The sequence below is a fragment of the Echiichthys vipera genome (genome assembly GCF_963691815.1).
Source record: "Echiichthys vipera genome assembly, chromosome: 9".
Classification (NCBI taxonomy): Eukaryota; Metazoa; Chordata; class Actinopteri; order Perciformes; family Trachinidae; genus Echiichthys; species Echiichthys vipera.
The window spans coordinates 5,675,978-5,700,785 of record NC_139834.1 but is presented as its reverse complement, the minus strand read 5'-3'; the positions used below and the strand labels follow the sequence as shown (position 1 = coordinate 5,700,785).

The following is a 24,808-nucleotide window of genomic DNA, read 5'->3' as shown; positions in this document are numbered from 1 at the left end:
AGATAATAAAAAAGTGTCTCACCGAAGGAAGAAGTGATCGTGTAAGGTTCTCAGGGTCGGCCGTTGTTGTTGTTTGTTTCTGCTCGAAGCGTTTGGACCAGGAAATAGTATTTTGAAAGGGTGTTACGTCACAACTTACAGACCAGATGGTTGATTCTAATGGATGCGCTCTGCTGCTCTGTTGGGGGCATGAGGGCCGACATCCGTGCCCGTGTGTTTCGCCTGTCGGTAAAAAAACGAGCAGAGGTTATACATGAATCAACCCCGCCGCTGCAGAATGAATATGCGGCTACGTTTACACGTGGCCAAAATCATTAACAGACATATAGCCATCTTCGTTTTCAAAAATAACATCATGCACAATTTAATTTACACTTAACCGTGTATATGCCGTCAAGAGCAGGCCCTCCTGTAGGTGTCCGTGTTCAGAGAAGCTCAAGCCCACGTTAGCCAAAGATCCATGATCACCACAGCCAAGTGAAAATGGAAACGCAGGTCGCACCCGTGACGCAGGTGCGAGTTCTGGGGCAGACTGTGAAGTCGGCTGCAGGAAACTCCGTTGTTCTCTGTTTAAATGCAAACGTGCAATTGGATTTGTTCCAAACGTCCTCTCTGGCCAGAGTTATTTAGAAAGAATCGTTTTCAGAGGTGAATTCTCCGTTTGCGTGTAAACGAAGGGCACGAACGCAGGGAAAATAACTGCGTACGTGTAAACGAGGCCTATGAGAAACTGAAGGAAAAATCCAGAACACTATGATTCTATAATGTGTGATTTTTTTTTTTGTCGTCGACCTGGGGGAAGGAGCCTTTGGCCTCTTTCATGCAGTGGCTGCTGAGGAGGAATTGTTTTGGGAACTCTGGAGATAACTACGTGTGTTTTCTAAGTATGTAACCATGACAACTGTTTCTCTTTCACTTGACTGTTAAAAGAACTGTCTGTTCTCTACTTGTGGAAGAATTATTGTCATTTTATTATAACTTGATTTTGATTCCAAACTGGTCGTTATGTTAACACTGGCAAGAATGTATTGAAACGATTTAGAAAAAGTAATTTAAAAAAAATGTTATGATGCATTTTCAGCTTCTCCCTCATCGATTATGTCGACTAATCGTGGCAGCCGTAGATGTCTCCTAATTTACTGAAGTGTCAGAGTTGAGGAAGGCTGTGTAAAGTTGACTTTTCTGTATTGTTATTACACAAGTTTACATTTGGGCAACCAAAAAATCTACTTTGGCCACCAAATTTAGGTTCTTGTGGTCTGTCGATGCTTATGTAAATAATTTAATAATTTTAATTATAATTTAATTCCATCGCTGCATTTCAGACACTGAAATTAGAAATTGTGCTGTGAATCTGGGACATGCTTTGTTCTCCCCAAACTGGCTAGACTGTTTTGGTGAAATCTGAATGACAGTAGCTTGAAACAACCGACACTCATGCAAGCACCCTGAGGCGCTTGATTTTGACTATAGGAAGTCTGCTGCGGGGTCAAAGTCGGTTCAGGTCACGTCTCTTGTCGAATCAATTAGGGTCAAATTGAAAAAAGGCTCAACTTTGAAATGAGTACATATAGATCTGCTATTAAAGTGTAGTTTGTAGAGGCAGAGGATGTTTTTCCTCCCGTTAATACTTTATCATATTATCCTCCCACAGTCGAGTCATGAAACCCGTGTTTTTCCTCCTCCTGTTGTTGTTGTTGCCGTGGCACCCAGTCATTTTGTCATCAGACTTGGTTTAGTGTGTCTGGTATGTCTGAGGATGATGTGGCTTCATTAACAGGGAGAGCAGATGAGTCACACAGGGGGTGAAAACCTGCAGATAAACCGCACTGAGATGCTGAACTGACCGGTTCAGACACGACACCGTTTAGTTGAAACATGCTTTAATGTTCTATTCATTCACAAAAACACTGGTTCTCATGAATCTGGAGCTATTTTGATCAGCTGGAGTACAAAAACAATTTCCCCCTGGGATTATTTAAGTATTTCTGATTCTGATAAGTAATTAATGTTAAATATGTGTGTTTCAGCTTCTCAGATGTGAAGATTGAATGATGGATTCAAATGAAATGAATGAAATGATTGTAAAGTGAATATATTTGGACGGTTTGTCGGACAAAACACTCTAAATAAGTCACATTTATTTGTCTAAAGCTAAAATGGTTAGTTGATAATAAGCAGACATTTTTTTTTATAAACAATTAATCATTGAATGTTTTCTTTCTGTTTATTAATTTATTTTGGTCTATTTCTTCTGTTTTTTTAATTATTATTTGTTGATGGTTTTTATATTTTGTGTGTGGGGTTTGTGTGTGGTTGTTTGTTGTCTTTTATGTTTGAAAATGGACAATGAAACTCATTGAATGTGAATTTCAGGCACAAAAAATACCAAATATTCATCAATTCCAACTTCTCAATTGTGAGTATTTTTTTAATGTGATACTAGTATTGATTAGCGATGTTAAATTAGAGTTGCATCCGAGACAGCACCAACCTGTTCAATCAGACTCACCTGTGATTTATATTTCTAGTGTGTTATTTCATATTTCATATATATATATAAAGTATCTTTGAGTATTTTTAAAAACGTTATAAATAAGTTGTATTATAATTTTGCCGACCAAGAGACGCCCCTCGTTAATCATTAACTGACAAGTGGGCAAGTGATGTGGTCTGAAGGCAAATAAGTAATTTATTTACATAGGAAGAATACTGGTGAACACAAGATAAGCTAATGAAGGAAACAATGAGGTGTCACACATCAATTAAGTCTGTAGTGAAGGTGTGTGCGTGGTGTTGGATGGACAACAAACTAACTGCATGGGCCAGGTGGAGAAAGCTCCTCCTTCTGGTAGGAAGGGTGGGGGATTAATAATAGAAGAGCGCCATGTGCCTCCGCCCCTCGGTACCTGCTGCATTAAAGAGACCAGCAGTGTGGTTACACACGTGGATTTACTTTCCCTGCTCCACTGTTTGCATATTGAGTTTCAGTGCAGCTGGTTCTGCAGGTTTGGAAGTCGAACTGCCTCACAGTACAGCCAGGAATTTATCTTAATCATATTTAAACAGATTTGACTTATTTTGTACTTAGTTCTATGTAGTTTTTAATCTGTTGGAGGGCCCTGTAGCTCCGACGTACCACTAAAAGATTTGGAGGAGGTACGTGGTACCGGGAAGAAAGATACAATGTCTCTGAAAAAAACTGCACTTTTAGCATGACAACAGACCTGCTAACGTCAAATTACCAGAATCAACACGTTTTCCCCAATATACATTGCATATAACTCTGAATCTGAATCTTGTCTGAACCTTCCGTGCAGCGTTTTACTGACGGACAACAAGCGAGGTAGTGAGTGTACGGCTTAACCATCTTGCTCCAACATGCACAGCTGGTATCCAAAGTGTTTTAGGAGACAGGTGTTCGATGGACAGACAACGAGCAAGCTACACACAGCACACTTACGGCTTAACGTGCATTCACACCGCGATTAAATCGCCCAGAACGCGAGTATCGCATCGCTTGCTCAAATTTGTCACATTTTTGATCATCGCTTCATCGCTTCGATTGTGTCTTCTTCTTCTGGATTTCCGTCAGACTAGATGCCTAAAGGCATGTCGCTGCCACCCACAGTTCATAGGCATATCCTTTATATTATATCCATAGGAACAGTCTGGTTTCCCCCAACGACTGCAACAATAGCGGCTTTGGTGAGCCCGGTGAGCCCTTGGATGTTTCATGGAGAACTTCGATGACGCTTACCGCAATCTCAATGCTGATTGGCTGTTGCGACACAGGTTCACGCGATGCACACACTGCTCTTATCACTCGGAACGCATCGCCCGAAGCGACATCATGTGTCTTTGCGTCATTTACATGGGTTTTGAACGGCAGCTTGACGCTTTCATCACCTCCATCGCTTTTGGTGTGAATGCACGGTTAATCAGATGTGTCAATCTGCGCAGCTGGTAATCAAAGTGTTTCAGCACACAGACGTTGCAAAGTCTAAGACTTTCACACTAGTAGAGCGATAAGAAGTCCTAGTAAAATGCTCAGTAAGTAGACTGTAATAAATAATTAAGTGTATTTTGCAAGCACTGTAGGTCAATATGACTGTACCGGCAATAAATAAAAAACAAAAATAATAAATTAGATGAACGTTTAAAAAAGAGCATCTGCACGCCTCTTCCATGGTCCATGTAGCAGCTTCTATTGGATATAATAGATGTGCGTGGCGCCGCGTACACAGCCCACATATTTTGTCCGTTATTGTTATTAACACCTCAATATCAAAAAGGTTATATCTTTAAACACTAACCAATAATTCGAGCAAACTACCTTGTTACGTGATATAATCATGGTCTTAATCATTTTAGATTTTAATTTTAAATTTTGACATTTTACAGTGTAAACATCATCTCGTCAGCACCCTCTGGTGGACGAACGCTGTTTTTAAATGACCTCAAATCAACTAATAAACACCAATGACCACTGTCAGAAATTAAAAAGGGGCAAAGAGCAAGAATTGAACAAGATTCAGAATGAAAAAGACAACATACATTTACCAATATCCTAATCCGACATTAAGCATCCGCCTTTAACACACACTCACCAACTGCACTGTTAAATGCATATTTAAATGCACCGCTAATAAACTTTAATTCAAACTCTGTTGGCACGAGGTGGTGATTACTGTATGCATTTTAATCTGGGCTCATTTCACATAATAAAAAAACCAACTATATGCACTAATTACATTTTTTTTATTTCCTTCACTGCAGACAACTACTATGGGCTGATATATTTGTGCAAATCCATTTGTAAACTATTTTCTAGCATTTTAAAACCCCCACAATTAATCGATTTAGAGAATAATCGTTAGTGGCAGGCGGCTCTTACACCTCCTGTGACTTTTCTCCTCCAGTCCAACACTTATCACCACTGTGATTGAGAAAGACAATCCTCTTAGCACAGAGCCTGTTTTCTTTCTAGGGCACTGAATGGCTTTCTTTGCAGAAGTCCTGTCAGTTCAAGCCCGGCTGTCGGATATCCTCTCTCTGTTAAGTTCCTTTGTCCGCTATACATGGTTAGGGTCTCTTTTTGAAACACAACCCCCCTCTCCACCTCTTTTATGGGGCCTGAGCCGGCAGCTGCAGGGTTAATGTTTAGCAGCAGCAGCAGCAGAGAGGCAGGAGTTGTAGGAGGAAGAGGAGGAGGAGGAGGAGGGGAGAAGGAGCGAGGCAGAGAGGTGGGGGCTGGTCCACAGCTGTTGTAGTAGGCAGGGTCTATCGGGGTAGGAAGCCTGCCTCACTCGCCTTGGAACAATGGGAGACATGGCAGCCTCTGCAGACAGCACAGACACACACACAATGCACATGCCCAAGGACGGGCCGTGGTTCTAAGCTGACGCTGTAGAGGAGGAAACCGGCTTCCTCGTCACACTCGTCAGGCTGACGGCACTTTTAACAGGGAGGAAAATAATCTCCTCCGCAGCCGGAAAACAGAAATGTGAGGTTGTGGCCCGTCTGTCGCTCTCTTTTTCTTCTTCTGGTGACTTAACGTTTTCATTCTGCTGTGAGGAGATCTCTCTCTGGATGTGCTGGCTGGATGACTGAAAAGGCAAGCAGGAGGAAGGTGAGCTGACCCAAAAATGTGTACATGGTGGAGGAGGAAAATATATGAATGCTGATTCAGTTTCCACAGCTGACATGATTGTTTTCTGGTGTTCTCGCTGTGTTTTCCTGTTGTGACTGTGCTGTTTCCGTGTCAAAGTAAAGCACATTTTCATGAGGAATTAAGTGGTGTGACAGCGAAAGGGGACATGTGCTTTTGTGAGGTTTCCCTCTTGGGTCTCATTTGCTCTGTGTGTGTGTTTAGGTTAGCATTAAATATCCGTGGGCTAGCTTACATTTCAGGAGCTCTTGTTTCCACGCAGTGTCGAACCCACAGCTTGTTTTTGCAGCTAACAATGTGCCATAAATCTGCCAAATGTGTGGTGGTGGTGGAAAAGAGCGTTGTGATGAAACAAAAACACTGTGTGTGTGTGTGTGTGTGTGTGTGTGTGTGTGTGTGTGTGTGTGTGTGTGTGTGTGTGTGTGTGTGTGTGTGTGTGTGTGTGTGTGTGTGTGTGTGTGTGTGTGTGTGTGTGTGTGTGTGTGTGTGTGTGTGTGTGTGTGTGTGTGTGTGTGTGTGTGTGTGTGTGTGTGTGTGTGTGTGTGTGTGTGTGTGTGTGTCGCTTGCCACAAATTTAAAGAAGCGATCAGTTTGCTTGCATACATGGCACACGTCTAACCTTTCTTATGGTCTTTTTTGGGGGGGGATGGTGGGGCTCCCATCCCCTCCTCCATCACCACCCTCCCTCCCCCACTACCTCCACCTCCTCCGCTCTTCATCCCAAATATTGCTTGTGTACGATTCGTCTCGGTTCTTAAAGCCAAACATCAGACAGGAAAAGGCTCAGAGGGAACCCCCCCTCCCCCTCCCAGCCTGATTCTGTCTCACCCACGTCCCTCCTCCTCTTTGATATTTATCTGCATCCGTATTAACGATGCAATCGTGTGGTGATGGTGTGTCTACTGTGCAGACACCCCTGACTTTGGCCTACATTTTCACTCTTTAATTCCACCATGTGAGGATTTAGGTTGTTTTTTTTTTTGTCACATTGTTTACATCTCACCGCCGCCTACACATCAAGAACTTCAATCTACGCCTTTTCCCCCCAGATTGGCAGATGGAAAGCGTGGTGTTTGACATATCCTGAGACGGCCTTGCCTATGCCAAATCCCCCAAGAGTGCGACTGACATGATTTAAGAAGCTTTTGTGCATTTCTTCTCTCTGCTTTCGGCTGAGTCGCCTTTGAAATTGTTGGGTTTTTTTTTTCTCCTCCTCCTCCACTGCAGCATCTCACCCCAAAAAAAACTCTTTGGAAATTTCACTCAATATTTCATCATGTTCTCAGCGTCCAGCCGTCAAAAAATCAAAGCCTGTCCTCTGTAAATAAACACTGGTGATGGTGCAGTCATCGAGGTCTCTGCCGTCTTTGTGATTTTGCTCCCATGACACGGATCACAGATCACGGTCTCTTCCCGGCACTGGGTGTACCAGAGAAAGGACGCCAGCCGCCACGCTGGTCTGACCTGGCTCTTGCTTGCCCTATTAAAACCCAGATTGAGAGAGGACAGATGCTCCGACACTTCTAATCCCATTTCAGTTTAACTAAAAGGATCAGGCCGTGTTACTCTTTTGGAAATGAAGAGTTAATGCTGCGGCTCGGGCGTCTAAACATATCTGAAGTGATCAGACTAGAGGCGCTGCGGCACACGGAGAGTCTCATTAAGGTTTTAGTGTAGAGAGTGAACATAATTAACGGCTGTTAATGGAGAGGGGGGTCCCCACATTAGAATAAAAACTTCATCAAATCATTGCGTGGCACTCAACGTGTCTTATCAGAAAAGACATAAAAGAGGAGTTCTTAAACGCTGTGTCTGCTGAATTATTCATCCGTCTTTCTTTCATTACACTTTACAATGACTCAGAGATGAAAGGGAAGAGCGAGATAGAGGAGTGGTGGTGGTGGTGGTGGTGGGGGCGGGGGCTTGTGGTCTTGGCATGGCTGGCGTCTGCCGAGCGCTGGTATCTCCCGAGGGCAATGGAGCATCATCCTCTCCTCCCCGGTTTCCTGTTCACTCGCAGATCATCGGAGGAAAGCTGCAGCCCTTTTCCCCGCCACATAACAGAGGAGATATTGACTTAACTTCCGCGCCACCACGCACCCCAAAAAACTGCCGCCATCAAACTTTTCAAACATCTTCACGCAGAAACGCTAAGTCAATGAAGTGTACCCGATTGGAGAATGAAGGAGGCTACTTGGAGTTCCTTTATTCAAATTAAAAATGTGTCCTTGTGTGTTTCTTCTCTCCCTCAGCTCCTTGGTTTTGTTATTGGGAGACAGAGGCGCCTGACAGGAGACTGACTCCTCTTCAAGGATCGTAACAAGAGCTGAAACTGGTGAGTGTCTTCGTTATGAAGGTAAATGTGTCGATCCTCCAGGGCTACAACCAGGGATGTTGAGATTAACTGATTTTGCCATAATGCCGCAGTTTCATAACCGTAAGAACTGTAGAAGCTCTCTGTTGTCCAGATTCCATCACCAGTCTCCGGAGTCACGTTGGTTGTGTGTGCGAGAGAGCCGTCATGCCACTCGCCTGAAGCGTTCAGAAACAGAGCTGTAAAACTAACATTCTAGCTTTATATCCTCCAAAAAAATGATCTTAAATCTGCAGCGACGAGCTTTTTAGATTATTTCCAATACGAGCAGGGAGTTGTTTTTGAAGATGGATATTTGCAGTTTGCAAAGAGTGGCATCTAAAAGTGTGTTCAAGGGGTCCAACACTGTGTGTGTATGTACACTAATACGTTCCAACATGTTTGAGAGAATGATCCGGCCCTTTCTGCTCAAGTCTGTGTGAAAAAGTGAATTAGTGAATGTGACGTTGCTGAGCTGGACCAAACCCGTTTAAAGTGGGCCGGAGGAGTTCACAACGTCTTCCCCTTCACTGTCTACATCTGGAGGGGAGATGGAGAAAAAGTCTGAATATTTTGAGAGAAAAAATCTGAACATTGTGACAAAAAAAGTCGCAATATTTTGAGAAAAAAGTCGGAAGACAAAAAGTTTCAATATTGTTTTGTGTTTTTAAAGATTTCTTTTTGGCAGTTTTACGAGCCTTTATTATAAAGGACAGACAGGGAATGGGGTGAGAGAGAGAGGGGGAGTGATGAAGCAGAGGGCCGCAGGTCGGAGTCAAACCCCTAAAGTCGCATGATTTAGAGAAAACAAAGGTGAAAGATTGTGAGAAAAAAGTGGTAATGTTTAGAGAAAAAGTGGACATGTTGGAGAGAATCCTGCAGCCCTTTCTGCTCAAGTCTGTGTGAAAAAGTGAACTGGTGAATATAACGTTACTGCGCTGGACCAAAGCCGTTTAGAGTGGTCTGGAGGAGTTCACTGTCTACATCTGGGGGGGACATGTAGCAGTTACCTGGATGTAACCCCAGTTCTATGAGGACGTGCTCAGCCTGGATTTACAGAGAAAGTAGCAGACTGTTTTATTTTCCTTCCAGTGTCAAATAATAAAATCACTCATTAATTATCATGAAAATTGCAAAAAAATGATTCGTTGTATTATCTATTAATCTGCAGATTAAATGTTTGGTCTATAAAGGGTCAGGAAAGACGGATTCTTTCTTTCCATTCTTGTTTAATCCGTTCAGTCAATCCCTTATTTGTTTAGTCCAAAAAATTTCAGACCGAAGCAAAGAATTACCCAAAAAGTCCAATACTGCTCATTTTTGTCCAAAACCCAAAGATATTTACTTAACAGTAATATAAATAAGAGAAAATGTGCACATTTAAGAATCTAGAACCAGACAATGTTTGTATTTTGTTAAATGAAGTACCATTATCACTGTATCAGCTCTCATTTGTGGTAAGAAATGAGCAAGAATTGATTTGTGACTTGGTTTCCTCCGAGTCTCAGCTTGTCCTGTTGGTAAACACTTTTCTAGCCTAAAAAAAGAAAAACAACACTTTTCTGTCTCCATGATAGAAACGCCCATGACACTAACCTTTGCTGAAGTCGCTGCTGGGAGATTTGTTAAAAGACCGCTGTGTGCATGTATTTACAGTAGATGACACGTTAGCTTTTTCCTCTGGTGTCGTGTTGCACTTTATTTGTTTGCTGATGAATGCTCCCCAGTGTCCCGCAGCTCACAGTCATCATGTACAGGTATCCTTTTGAGAGAACAAAGGCAGCACATGCTCACTTGGCTCCGAGGCGAAACACGGCGCCTCTCGCCGATTGGACCTTTTAAGCTGCGAGCGCTGAGCCTCTCTGCTCTTTGTTTACACTTGGCAGTGTGTCATTCAGTGAGAGGGAACAAAATGCTTTGGCTGAATTTTGACCTCCACTCTTATCTGTTTTCTTCTATTTGTCGTCTTTTTTTACCTTTTTATTTTCTGTTCCAGCGTCCTTTATTCACCGGATTTTTTTATAGTCGCAGAAAACAAAACCTCGATCTTTGCGGATGTTGTGTTTGTTGTGGCCGTGCATTAAACCTGCATCCCACTTTGACGCATCAGTGCTTCCCTCCAAAATGATGACATCATTATGGCGTCACCATGACATCATCAGGGTCATTTCTTTCAGGCTTTTGAGAGTGGCCGTCAGACAAATGAATCCATTAATATCAGTTCATTAATCAGGAAAATAATCACCAACTTCATCCATATCTATATTACACAAAATAGTTCCAATTAAGCTCCAACTCAACCAACCACAGCAGTAAAATCCTGCTTTTACATTAACGCATGAGTGATAATAATCATATTAAATTAGATTGCAGAGGTGGCCGATGGTTACTTGGGTAAATGTTGTGTTAAAAGGTTAAATAGGCTTTTAAAGCAGTTTTTTTTGAAGGAAAATAATGGTTTCCATGTGAAAGAAGGTTAGAGGTTGTTTGTATGACTGAATTTCTGCTGATTCAGTGTGTATCAGAGGGCTGAATGATTTTACAACCCTGTCAGACAAAAAGGGAAATAAATAACAACAACAAAAGAATGTCAGTATAGGCCCAGAATAGAACAGCCGCAGGAGCCTTTTTTCCTGATTAAACTCACACACTTTAACTTCATTGTAGGACTTTGACTTGTAACAGAGTATTTTGACCGTGTGGCGTCAGTACTCTTACTCTTCCTCCACCCCTCAGCGGTGCCGTGTGCAGAGCAGCAGCATTAACTCTCTTTGCGTTCCCCTCGTGGCTTCTCTCTGACAGCTCCAGCGGCTGTGAGTCTGCCAGCAGAGCTCTGTGGAAGGAGCTCCCTGGCACTGCAGCCCCCGCTGGGACACATTGACCCTCTCCTCTGCCCCATCAATGAGCCTCTGTGTGCTCAGTCACAGGCTCCGAATCCACCGCCATGATGACAGTACTGACACTTTCTCTCTTTCTGCCTCTGACGATTTATACTCAGACATTAAGACGAGGCTTATTTATACGTGTAGCAACTTAACTGCAGTATGATGGAGATAAAAAAACAACAACAACAACCTATAGACAATATATAAAAGAAGCACAAGGCAATATAAAAACATACGTTTAGATTAGAGCTGCAACATTAATGTCAAACATTTCTTCTTTCAGCTTCTCAAACAAGAAGATTTGATGCGTTTCTGTGTGATGAATAAACAAGAATAAACTGAATTTTGTGTTATAGAGACATACTTGAGATTGGAAACGATGTTTTCAGGAGCTTTATGTTAAAAACACTATTTTTGGAGCATCTTTCATAGAGAAGATCATTTAAAGTGCTTCATACACAGACACAACTGCCATCTTATACTCAAATAATATGAGGAAAACTAGAAATTTTTTACCTTTTTTGTCATTTTAAAGACTCAACAATTTTATCGGGTAAAAGCATGTATGGATTACTGAACAGGCCCAGGGCCCATAAGGGCAGGGGCCCTGACTCATAAAATGTTCCTGAAAAAACACAAAATCACCACAAGGAGATGAAAAATGACTACAGGGATGCAAAACAACCACAAAGAGAAGCTAAATGACTAAAACAACGGCATAGAGACAAAAAAAGAGGACAAAGGCACGCAAAATTAATACATATAGATGTAAAAGGACCACAGAGAGAAACACAATGTCATAGAAATGTAAAATGTCTAAAAATAGAAGCAAAACCACCACAAAATGATGCAAATATTCACAAAATTATGCAAATTTTCAAAAAAATACAGGCAGAACCACAGCAAAATGATGCAAATTTTCAAAAAATAGATGCAAAACAATCACAGACTAAAAATGGATTTAAAATTATGTCAGAGAGAAAACAAATGACCACACAGATAACCATCTAAATAGAAGTGCAGAATGACCACAGAGAGAAACAAAATGACTACAAAAACCACTAAAAGTTAATTTGGGTGTCTTTGTGAGTGGGAGGGCTCTTACATGTCTGTGCCCAGGGCCTCACTGTCTCAGAATACATCCATGAGTAAAGTTATTTTGTCTCTTAATGTTACAGTAGTGTTTAAAATTCAGTTCTTTGCCTCACAGGAAGCTGCAAAGATCTGAGCGCCGCAGTGACTTAGTGATTAATAATGACTGAACCCCTCCATGTTGTTTCACCAGCTGATCAGCTCTTTGATCGGGTATCGATAGGACTTACATCCAGCAGTTGTTGCTTCCTGGGACACAACTTGTTCTCAGAGATTGCTTCTTTCTGGTGGCCTTTTTTTTCTTATTCATCGAGGCTCGTGACTGTGCACATCAAAGACAGAACCGCAGCAGCAGAACCACATTTTCATGTTTATATTTAGCTGCACTTTTGTTTGTCTTTTTTTTGCTCCACGCTGTAATTTCCACGTGAACGTTTGCACACAGAGATGGGAGCATGCTTCTCGGCCCTGCTGCTGCCCCACAGCTTTAATGTGCATTAGTGAAGAGGGAAAGCTGGTATTTATAACCGCTCGGTCTGCAAGGTCAAACGGACGGCTAATATCTGCTTCCGTTCTTAGATGGGGCTGCATTGATCAGCCCTCCATTATACGTGCAGATTTTAGCCGCGCTCAGTCAATCGCAGCTCAATAAGCGCCCTACACTTTGGACTGTGCTGCTGGGGTTTGTCCGTCTGGGTTCACCCTCCTCCTCAGTGACGCTCAATAATCTTCCTGTAAACGCTTTGCAAACGGCTCCAGTTACACCAGGCCCAGCAGCGCTCTACTGGTCTCTTATGGAGTCACCTCTAAATGTTTGAACTTGGATGCATTTGATGCTGATCAATTTATCTTTTGGTTGATTCATACACGTGAAAAATACTTAAATGTCCAATTTGATGTCTGCAAATTAGGGTTGTTGATCCATTTTATTGTCATTTTCTTGATTCATCGATGAGTTGTTTGGACCTTTAATGGTGAAAAATGCGGATCAGTGTGACCAAATGTCTTTTTTTTGTCCACAACTCAAAGATATTCAGTTTACTGTCACAGAGGAGGAAAGAAACTAGAAGATATTCACATTTAAGAAGCTAAAACCAGATCATTTAGATTTTTTCCCCTTAATAAATAACTCAAACTGATCAAAATAGTTGGAGATTAATTTAATAGTTGACAACAAAATTTGCACTCCTAATACTGTGGAATGAAAACTTGTCATGTACTTTTTATCTACAGCATTGAAAAAATGATATTTTATGCATTTTCACAAAAACACATCCTGTTTTCATTCCTTTACGGAACTTAACTGTATTGTAACTAATGATAATGATAATAATAATAATAATAATAATAATAATAATAATAATAATAATCCAAAGTAATAAAAATAAGTAATCATATATTGTGATATACAATTACACTGTCTAAATTGATAATTACAAGCACATACTAAATCAAAGTTTTCAGAAAATCGGATAAATAAACTTTATGGTAAAATGAGAAAATACTCGGCCTGTTTCATTTGTTACATATTAAATTCACACAGGTTTACAAAAATAGGCTTAACCATGTGGTTATTTCATACAGACTATTTATTAATTGAATTTAATAAATTATATATATTATTATCAAGATATGAAATGATCTTTATCAGGACGGAAGATTTTGGAAAAAATTATAACTGTTTAAATAATTATTACACCATGAAAGTCTGATACGGCTGCAGTCAGACGTCAAATGAATTGTTTTGTCAGACGGACAATCTGCAGCTCAGATATATTCAGTTTATTCTAACTATTATAATAATAATGAAATATATTATATTGATATATATTCCTTGACATTTGAGAATCTCTGTAAGACTTTTGAAGAATGACTTAAATAATGAATGTATCATCTAAATAATTGATGATTTATTTCCTGTTGATCGTTGCAGCTCCGTTTCACACTGAAGACGATAAAAATGTTTTTCTACAAACCTCTTTAAAGGATTAAGCTGCTGTGGTTCCAAATTTTTTTTTATTGTCAAAGGATCCCATAAAAAAGAATCCAACAATATGTCGTCTGTGTCTCTGAGCACCAAGACCGTTGATTCCTGCTGAAGACATAAATCATCAAAGCGTCAATAATTCATGTTTTTATTCCAACATTGTGAAAGGAGTCACTTGTAGTGATGAAACCTCACTCTGCAGCTTCTACAGAGCTTCTAAAACTAAATTATGCTGAAAATACTTCACATATTTTAACACGCCTGATTTCAGACAGAAAAGTCAACTAGTTTCACGCCGGTTCCATCTTCGTTCTGACATTGACTTCACTCTAACTGGGGATGGGCCCGAGGAGTTAATTCCTAGATTGAGGGATCGCATCAATTCCTCAAGCACTTGTTTTTCCCAATCTCCTTCTAGACTCAACTCATCTTCCTGCAGGAATAATGATGCACAGCAACACAGCCTACACAACACCTAATGCTGATTCTCAATCACAACAGTCACAGTTCCTCTTTAAGGATGGATTTTTACAACCACACCTTCAAAACACTGTTTCCTTATGAAAACCTAATTCAATTCCTGTTCTCATTGTGTTAATGATCGGTCCTGCTGTGGAGAACAGGCGCTCCTCTGGCACAGAGGTGGCAGGGATCAGCCGCTGCTGCCACAGACACAACGCTCACTTTTTTGTCCCGGTGCCTGTTTGACTTCCACCACTGCAGTGGGTTTTTCTGAGGACGTATGCACGGCTCACTGAAACAAGCTTCTAGCTCACTGACATCCATATTTTCTAACTAGTCCTCCCTGAAGACGGTGTCCAGTGCCTCAACCTTATGGCCCTGAACATCACTGCTTTCCCCTCCGTATCGTCTGGGCCTTGCACAGCAACACCATCCTGTAGCTCAGACAACGTCTCTCTGATGGTGAGGTTTTCCCTCCGTATCGTCTGGGCCTTGCACAGCAACACCATCATGTAGCTCAGACAACTTCTCTCTGATGGTGAGGCGAAGAGTCGTTGGTGCCGTTGTTTTCCAATCGTTGGTGCCGTTGTTTACCAATCGAGGTAATTTGAAAACGAGGACTACTTGAGAAATCGTTCACTCACACCCATCCCTAACTCTAGCTAATCGCAAGAGACTTCAGAGGTCTGAGACATCTAACTTTGGTTGACTCAAAATGTTGAATAAATATATATATAATACAAATACCAAGTTTATTACATACAGAGGGGTTTTTTTTTTGTTTGTTTGTATGTCACTTGTAAAACTGTGCCAGTTCCTGATTGGCCTCCAGCCAAAGAATCAGGCTGGTGTCATCCGCCATAATGACTCCTTAAGATGTAATGGTTGGATCTGGGTCTACACACACACACACACACACACATACGCACACACACACACACACACACACACACACACACACACACACACACACACGCACACACGCACACACGCACACACACACACACACACACACACACACACACACACACACACACACACCTGGACGCATGCCTACTAGACTGGTTATGTCCTGCAGTGAACTGGCTCACAGACTCGAGCAGCTCAGCGTGGTTTCTGCAGGTTGGGCAGTGGACTCTAGGGCTGCCTTCTAATGACTTTTTTTCTAATGATTAATCTATTGACAATAAAGATTGGAGATTTATTTATTTGTTTGGCCCCTTTTGCCTTTTTACTATAGTACAGCTGGAGACGTCTGAGGCCAGGGTCGGTGCCGGTGTGTTTCAACGATTGCTGCAGAATGAATATAAGAGAAACACTGACAGGAATGTATTGAGACGTTTTATGAAAAGTAAAAAAAACATGGGTCTACTCTAACTGTTGATTTTCAGTGCTGACGCCGTCTATTATGACGACTAATGTCGGCAGCCTTAGTGGAGCTGTTGAGGTCAGTCAGATATGTAACAAATGTATTTTTTGATTTTATTAAGAACTTCAGCGCAAAATATAAACTCAAAATGTTTAATATCAGATGTTTCTATAATAATGTTTATCAGTTTAGACAATGTTTTTGTGTATCACGATATATCGATATCCCAGTATATCTTGATATATGATTTCATTACATTATCCTGTATGAAACAGTCTAGCAGAGGACTCGTTAAAGCTGCAGAGAAACATTGTCTGATCTTTCTCCACATCAGAAATAATGCAGCATGGATCCATTAATGTGTTTGCTCAGCAACCCTTAGTTTACCGTAGATTGGCGGTGTTGAGTGAAATGATGTGTCTGTCAGATGAACAGAACATTAACAGAGTGTAATCATGTTAACGTCAGTGTTGGAGATGAGAACGGTGTCTGATGTGGAGCAGAAGCTCAGTTGACTGGTGTTTGTTTTGGTAGCTCGGAGAAACCAGAGTCAGATCGTTACATAGGGCTGAAACAGTTCATCAATCGACAGAAAATGAATCATCAACAACTTTTGATTCATCGTTTTAAGGTCCCATTTTGTCAAAAGATGTTTTATTAATTGCAGTGAACTTTTTCTTTGCTGTAGGGATTGTGACAGTGACTGTGGTGTCACATTGTGTGTTTACAGATGAGAACAATGTCTGATGAGACAGAACAGAGAATGTGTGATGAAGACTTTGGTTCAGACGAGGAAGGCGAGGAGGGAGACGTGGAGTCCATCCTGGAGGACAACAGCAGTGAGCTCATGGACCGGCTGAGGGAGCTGGAGGTGAGCAAACGAACAAAACACACTCTGCATCACAAGCTGCATTTTCATTAAATTGATAATTAGCAAGCGGAGAAGTGGTTAATCAGACACATACTGTAATGCTGCCATGATGGTCTGTCAGTCAGAATGACCGTAAACATAAAGTATAGTGATTAAAAACACTGTGAAACTGGATTTTTGGTGTCTTAGAAGTTGATGTAGGCGGTGCAGGTATATGTACACGTCGCCTGAAATAACCTGATTAAATCACTATCGTATGTGTTTGTTGTTTTCCTCACAGGCAGAAAACTCTGCTCTGATGTTGGCGAATGAGAGTCAGAGAGAGGCTTATGAGAGATGCTTGGATGAGGTGAGTTCATGTTGCAGAATATCCTCCACAAACTAAGCTCAGATAAGTTATTCTGTATAAAATAGGATGTTTTTTTGTGTTATCAGGTGGCCAACCACGTAGTCCAAGCTCTGCTGAATCAAAAGGTAATGAACAGCCACATTTCTGCGTCTGGTTTTCTTTTTTTTGAACCAACCATAGTTTTAACCATCTCCGGTTGTCTCACCACTCCCTTTGTCCATGTACAGGATCTGAGAGAGGAGTGCATCAAGCTGAAGATGTTGGTGTTTGACCTGGAGAGACAGAACAGAGCACTCTGTGAGCTCTTTCAGCAGAAACTGCCCAACCACCCCACCGCTCACTACCAGGTAAATCAGCTGTAACGACTTGGAAATGACTGTTTCATATACATTCTCCCACTGCTTTATTCAGATCCTAACTTAACTCTTCATCACGAGGGACATCTTTTTCATTTTGGAAGTTCACCCTCAGCTCCTATGATAAATAAATTATAAACTGTGTATCCAGTACAGACACTCAGACCATTAAGGACAAAAACATCCCATTAGAACTACAATGTTTAATCCCATGGGCATTAAAGTGTAACTCTGTCCAAAATGGACCCTGTGGTCTTTTTCGGCATGAATACCCATCAAATTAGCCATGTAAGGAGAAATCCCGGAGAGACGCACACAGCCCCAAAGGGCTAACACTGATAAGCTCAGGGCGGTGAGCTGAACGCATCCAAAACGGCATTTTGTAACCACTAATACTGCTCAAAATAGCACCAAACCTCTGCAGCAGCATAAGGGTCCTTGACATTGTCACAAACAGCCAAATAATAATGCATTTCCATGGAATTATAAACGCCAAAAATTCTCCAGTGCATTCAGTAATCGATTTGTAGGGACTACCTGTCAACATGGACCTACAGGTAAGACCCAGACTTGTAAAACAGTCTTTTTTTTAATAAACTCTGGTTTCTCTAACTACGTTGTTGGTGCTTCAAATTCTGTGTAGGGAACCTTCTCATGCTGCTGTAGAGGTTTGCTGTTATTTTGAGCAATATTAGTGGTTAAAAAAGACGTTTTTGATGCGTTCAGCGCACCGCCCCGAGCTAATCAGTGTTAGCCCTTTGGGGCTGTTAGCGTCTCTCCGGGCATTCTCTATACATGGTTGATCAACCAAAAAAAACTGTCTCCAGGGTGTCACCATGGGGTGCACTTTCACAGGACTTACACTTTAAGTACTATTTTCCACCAGATTGAGCCATTTTACCCTGTGGTGCAAATACTGTACATGCTATATTTCTGGTTTATTGCTGCTGTATCATGCTGCACTGCAGTGTTTGATACAAAGCATCCACATTAATGTTGTTGCTAATCATTGACATATCCCAGACTGTGAAAGACATTTAACAATAATAAAATATAGTATTTTTATAGACGTGTCTTTTTATGTGACACTGCACAAGAGGAAAAAAAAGCATCAAAATCAATGTTGTTGCTGAAAAATTAAAAAAATAAATTCTCCCTAGCATTACACAGAAAAACAACAGTGATATTGTAAACAAACTAGCATTTAAAGGGTTCTGGGAACTATTTAATGTTTGGTAGTTTGTTGAAGAGATTTAACTCTGTGGGAAATTATAATTATAATAATAATATATAATTTTATGGCAGGTTTTTTGGCACAGGCATTTTTGTCCTGTAAGGGCACCGGATCACCTTTTTCAATGGGAGGCACAAGGGTTAATCAAAAGTAGTAATACAATCATGTAAAAACATTCCACTACAAGTAAAAGTCCTGCATCCTGCACCAAGTTTACACATCAAAGTCTGTTTACACGATTTAGAGAGTACTACTGCATACCAAAAAGTAAAGTAAGTTCAGTCCCTGCTGCAGCGGCCCGGGTTCGACTCCGACCCACGGCCCTTTGCTGTATGTCCTCCTCCCTCAGTCTCTGCCCCATTTCCTGTCTGTCTTGAGCTGTACTGTCAAATAGACTTGGCATGAACTGTCAGCGTTTGAATTGCATTGTGGATAATGTAGTCACCAGTTAAAGGTCGAACAGAAAAGACGATAACTGGTTCTGCTGCATTTTTCATCTGCTCATAATACAGAGTTCTCCTTTCAAGATGTTTATAACATTAGGCCTATGTTTTTCTTCATTTACCTTATAGTATTAATGTTGTAGCTGGTGAGCGTGGAGCTAATTTTAAGCACTTCAACTTCCAGTTAGTTTATTTAAAACTATTCATTATAGTTTATATGCAGATGATCATGTGAACATCCTCAGCAACTACAACTATGATATGAATATTTCCCTGTGAAATGTAGTAAAGTAGAAGTACCCAACAGAGTTACTTGAGTACACAGCTGTGATTCTCAAAGACCAGATGGTGCTGCTAATTTCTTTCTCACCTCGGCCTCATTCTTTCAGATGCTGCTGCGTCTACAGTAATGGATCTCAGACTTTTCACTGCTGCTCTATATATTGTTCCAACAGATGCCAGGACAATGCAGCTCCTAGTTGTCTGTGTGTACAATAGCCTGTAGTGTATACAGTGTCATCATAATTGCCTCATGAATCTCTCCTGTTTCAGGTCCAGGCGGGACCCCTCCCAGACTACAATGCACAGCTGCACAATGACTCTGCCAAACAGGTGGAGCCTGCACAGACTGAAGCACAAGCCAAGGTGATTATTGCAAAGCCTTTGCTAAACATTTAGAGTGCAAAGTTGTGATTGTATCAAAGCATGTGTGTGAGGCCTGTGTGTGTGACGTTACAACGCGCTCTGACATTTGCTGCTCTAAACTATTGTGCTTTTAAAAAGCTAATCTGTCCTGCACTCATTTCCTATACGCACACACTCTAAAGGTCTTGGTGAACTTGATTGTTTGGCTCTCATTGAGGCGTCAGCAGTGAATTGAATGCTGATAGAGATCTCTTTCTGTCCAAAGGGAAATGGCTACCGCACACAACATGCCTCCCCGGGCCCTCGTGGCCCCGCCGCCTCCATGGAGGCCCTGTCTCCCTTCTTCAAGAAGAAAGCACACATCCTGGAAGTCCTTCGCAAGATGGAGGAGACGGACCCTCTGAAGTTCCACCCGTCCACCACCAGCTTGTCTTTCTGCGACTACAGCCAGGTGCTCATGTCCACAGAGGCTGTTCTGGCCACAGCAGACCCCCTTCCACTACCGTGCAAACCCCACCACACACGCTGCCATTGCTCCTGCTCTGACACTGACTCGCACCAGCATGTCAACGGAGACGGGGCAGTGAAGTGTGAGGGTGGCAACACCTGCTGTTTACACTGCAAGAGGAGCCCAGACAGCCCTCCGAAACCATGCAACCACATCTGTAGTCCTTCAAAAGCCAACTCCGCCACCCAGAGCCATGTAGTTCCTGCAGCTGCTATAAGCGAATGTCACAGTAGGAGCAGAACTGCGGAGTCTGTTCCCTCGTCTAAACAATGTACCAAGAATGAAGCCCACCAGCAACCGGCAGGCGCCATAGCCCACTCGTCCGCCGCAGAAGCAGCTGATCAGAGCCAGGAGGAGATGGAAGTGGAGCAAGAGCTGGACAGCTTCGAGAGTTGTCCAAACACTAGTGCCTCTCAAGAGCTCACTGGTTTCTGTCCCACCTCCCACCTACCCAGTTCTGTGAAGGAGAGCACACATACGGAGACCAGTGATGGCGTGCACAATGGCGTCAACGCAGCCAAGTCGAATGACTCGTCGGCCATCCCAGAGAATGACAGCACAGATCTGGAGGGTTCTTCTGTGAGAGCCGGCGCCTCCGTCAGCCCCAGCCCGTCCTGCCTCAGCGAAGTCAAAACCGCTGCCATCAACTCGCCATCCAAACTTCTCAAGTTCTTGAAAATTCCCTCAATAGGTGAGAAGTCTCAATCATCAACCTCTGCAGTCCGCCTGAGCCCCCAACTCACCCGCAGCTCCAGGATCCCCTGTCGAACCAACAACTACGAGGTGTACCACTCCCCTGTTCCCACGCGCAGAGCCACCACCACCGAGAGGTGCAGGCAGCCCCCACCTCCACCCTCCAGGTCTGAGTCTTACCCCGCCACACACTCAGCCCCAACGTCCCCTCCTCAGCCTGAAGATGTCTGCTCCCAACCCACTAAGGAAATAAGCTACAGCAGCCTCTCTGCACCTAAAGCCAGTGCTGCTTCAAAGATGGGCACTCCCTCCTCCGCGTCCTCTTCCTCACCCAAAGTGTCTCAGAGGATTCCTCATTATGAAAATGTCTGTGTTATGTCTTCCAACTCTAGAGAGGAGGAACCAGCCCAGGGCCTCGAGAAAAGAACCACACTTCCCTCCCAAATAAAGGCGAACGGTGGTGAGAGGAAGCTCATTAAATCGCTACCAGAAAGTGTCCTCAACCCTCCACCTCCTCCTCCTCCTCAGCAAAAGGAGTCGTCCTCATCCACATCAGAGTCCACGTCAGATGATGAAGAGGATTCAGACAGCCCGGTGTGGGTGAACCATCACAGCCTGCCCAACACGGGCGCCCCCGGAAAGGTCTCACAGGTCCGAGCTAATTATTCACAAACCAGATTGAAGCAGGAGGCCGACGTGAGGGAGATCACAGTGCAGAGCTTTGAGGTCGCCCAGCCGCAGCCACCTCCACCCCCAGTCAGGAGGACAGACTCCTCTTCCATCCCCAAGAGACCTGCAGCCGGGGCAGCAAGACCTCCAGCTGATTCCGGTCACCATGCTTTTAAAGATAGGCTGGCCGCGCTGGGAAAGCTGAGGAGTTCTGAGGATTTACAAGTCGGTCTCCGGCTGATCGACACTGTGAATGAGGGCACCTGCGGGGAAGAAAGGAGTAAGACAGCGGAGAGGCCGATGGAGCTCCATAAAGAGGAGCAGAGACATTCAAAATTCACAGACTCTTTGGACAGTAAACCCAAAGTTAGTAGTGGTGGTTTGAAGTACCCGGGGTCGTCTCAAATGTATGAACAGGCTGTGAAGTCTTCTGGTTCAGTGGTGGTGAAACAAGAACTGTGTGTGACCAAGACAGAAGGACCCAAGAGTAAAATTGGTCTGCCGTCCCCAAACACAGATGCTCCACAAGTACTACGCAATAACATTAAGTGTCCTGGCTCCCTGAATCTGGCCTATAATCTTAAACCAGGCGTTGGTCCTCACAGTAGCAGCAGCCCCAACAAAATCCCCCCAAAGTCGCCGTCCAAACCTTGCCAGGGCCCATCCGTCCACAGAGGGGGGAAGCCCTCAGAGGCTCCTCGTTACTCATCCAAGTCAGAGGAGAGGACCAAGATCACCGGGAAAGGAAAGAAGAATCCGATGTACGGAGACAGCCTGCCGCCTCCTCCTCCGAGACCCCCAACGTCCGACGGGGAGAAGCCGTTACCGCCGGCCTCAAGCCCGCAATCCGCCATCGAGCAGAAGGTGATGAAGGGCATCGAGGAGAACATGCTGAAGCTGCAGGAGCAGGACAGAGGAGGTCAGGGCAGCGAGGTCAAGCAGAAGACGTCCAATGGCATCGCAAGCTGGTTCGGCCTGAAGAAGAGCAAGCTACCCGCGCTGAGCCGCAAGACGGAGGCGACCAAAGCGAAAGACGAGAAGAAGGAGTGGAAGATCAACATCCCCTCCGTGGGCAGGGACTCTGTGAAAATGGCCACCAGGTGTAAAGAAGGAGTGGAGGGTCTGACCATCTCGACTCTGATGGAGAAGGCGGAGGGGCTGAGGAGGGCACTGGAGGAGGAGAGAGCCTACGTGGAGAGGTCGGGGAGGGGTCACTCCTGTGAGGTGGTGATGGACCAAGCTCAGGGACAGCTGGCTGTCATGTACAGAGGAGCGCGTTCTGACAACTTCATGCAACAGCTGCTGAACAGGTGAGGACCCAACAAGAACGAGTGGATGCTACGGCTGCTATGATAACAAGTGGTTATTTCAAGTTGTCATAGTAATAGTTATAGTTATTAAAAATGCACGGTAAAGCTTGGACATCCTAACTGAAACTTGACCTTTTGTTTGATAAATGTAGAGTGGACGGGAAGGAAGTGATCAACATGCCGCAGCGCCGGCTCTCCTTTGACTGTAAGACCTCCAAGGCGGTGTTTTGTCAGCAGGGGGACGTCATCAGTCACACCACCAGTCGTGACGACATGGAGAAGGTGCGTCTCTATTTCTCTGCAGAATTTTACATTTATAACAGTGATAAATCACATTCACTCACTCACTCACAATGACTATTTTCACAATTTTTTTTGACATACTATATAATTTTTTTCAACATATTATATTATGACTTTTTTTCCAACATACTATACTATGACTTTTTTCACATTTTTCGACATACTGTAATATGACTTTTTCCAACTTAATATACTCAACCAGGGTTGATTTTGTGTCTGAATGGGTTTTAACCCGAATTGACTGAGTTGGGTTTGGACAAGGGTCAATTTCAATGTGAATGGTCGTATATGAATTGTCATGTTAAGGCATTAACCCACGTTAACTAGCCTGGTTTGATTTGACAAAAGAAGGGTTGAACATGGGTCACATAACCCTGGTTTGACCCTGGTCATTGGTGTGAAAGAGGTATAACTGACTTGATAGTATTAGTAGACAAATAAGATGTAGACATTATGAACAATTATTACAAATAGATAAACCTCACGAATGCCAAAATCTTCTATCCCAATAAAGGTCATTTCATATCTCAATAACGATTTACATCATATAGCAGTATAGTAAAGCCTACTTTTGTTTGCTCTTATCCAAATTTAATATGAATATCAGATAATAAGGAGAATAACCTTTGGGCAATAAAAGTAGGATGCATGATACGTATACATGCAGTTCTATAATGTAAAGTTGCACAGTAACTCCACGAGCTGAGCACTGTGCAAGTCACTGTGTGCGTATGTGGGAAAAAGTCGTTCAGTGCGTGAACCAAAAAAGGATCCGAATACTTCTTCCACCGCTGGTTTCACGCCTAACCTTGGCTCCTGATCTGTTCAAATAGTTTCCTGCTCGCTGATGTGAGGAGCCGACTCTCTAAACATTCACTCCATCTGCTGCTCTGCTGTTCTTTCATGCAGGGATCAGACAGAATCGTCAAGATCACGTCAGACGAGAACCTCGCAGATTCGGTTCACTCCCAACACTTCGCAGGTAAGGAAGTGTCTGCCAGGAATTTATCCGAGCAAAGAAAGATCACACATTTTTTTAAAGGTTTATGAGCGTTACGGGACACGGGGATGTGGGAGATCAAACCAATACTAGTCTGGAAATAGATGAATGAAGGTCTAAGGAATTTCATAGAGTGAGACGCAAGTAAACGAACATGTTTAATGTGTTATCACAAGAACACCTCACAAATCTGCAGTGGTGTTCAAGTCGTCCATTCCTTTTATTTTAAAGTTATAGTTACCAGTTACTCTGAAGTCAAATCATTTATATTTGTGTATATTATAGTACATGTTATGTATCATAATGTTTATAATAAACCTTTTTTCTACAATTAAAACAGTGGTGACATATATTACATACCTCTAATAATAAACCTACCCTATTGTAGTAGTAATGAATGAAATCTCTAACTACATACACATAAATATACGCACACACCTAAGGCACAAACGCGTTTATTAGCATGCACGTAACATACAGACCAGACAAACAGGTGAGAACACATTTTGTGGATCTGAGTACTACTACATTAAAAATCTGCAACAATCTGTCCGGGTTTTACTGAAATGCACAATCAGCATATTGAGAGAAAAAAAATTGGTCCCTGT

The 24,808-nt window shown here is 42.8% G+C and overlaps 1 protein-coding gene across 2 annotated transcripts in view; it reads left to right on the top strand.

Annotated features, from left to right (window-relative positions):
* nckap5l (NCK-associated protein 5-like) overlaps nt 1-24,808 on the top strand; it is a 47,079-nt gene that overhangs the window by 18,953 nt on the left and 3,318 nt on the right. Inside the window, exons 1-10 of one of the 2 annotated variants that reach the window (XM_083920214.1) lie at nt 5,507-5,632; nt 7,924-8,006; nt 16,550-16,690; nt 16,971-17,039; nt 17,126-17,164; nt 17,267-17,386; nt 19,625-19,717; nt 19,983-22,897; nt 23,050-23,179; nt 24,110-24,182. In XM_083920214.1, the coding sequence (XP_083776340.1) occupies nt 16,550-16,690; nt 16,971-17,039; nt 17,126-17,164; nt 17,267-17,386; nt 19,625-19,717; nt 19,983-22,897; nt 23,050-23,179; nt 24,110-24,182 (3,580 nt within the window). In that variant the 5' untranslated portion in view covers nt 5,507-5,632; nt 7,924-8,006. Of the gene's footprint in view, nt 1-5,506; nt 5,633-7,923; nt 8,007-16,549; nt 16,691-16,970; nt 17,040-17,125; nt 17,165-17,266; nt 17,387-19,624; nt 19,718-19,982; nt 22,898-23,049; nt 23,180-24,109; nt 24,183-24,808 lie in introns of those variants that run through there. The other variant, XM_083920213.1, reaches the window with a different exon arrangement.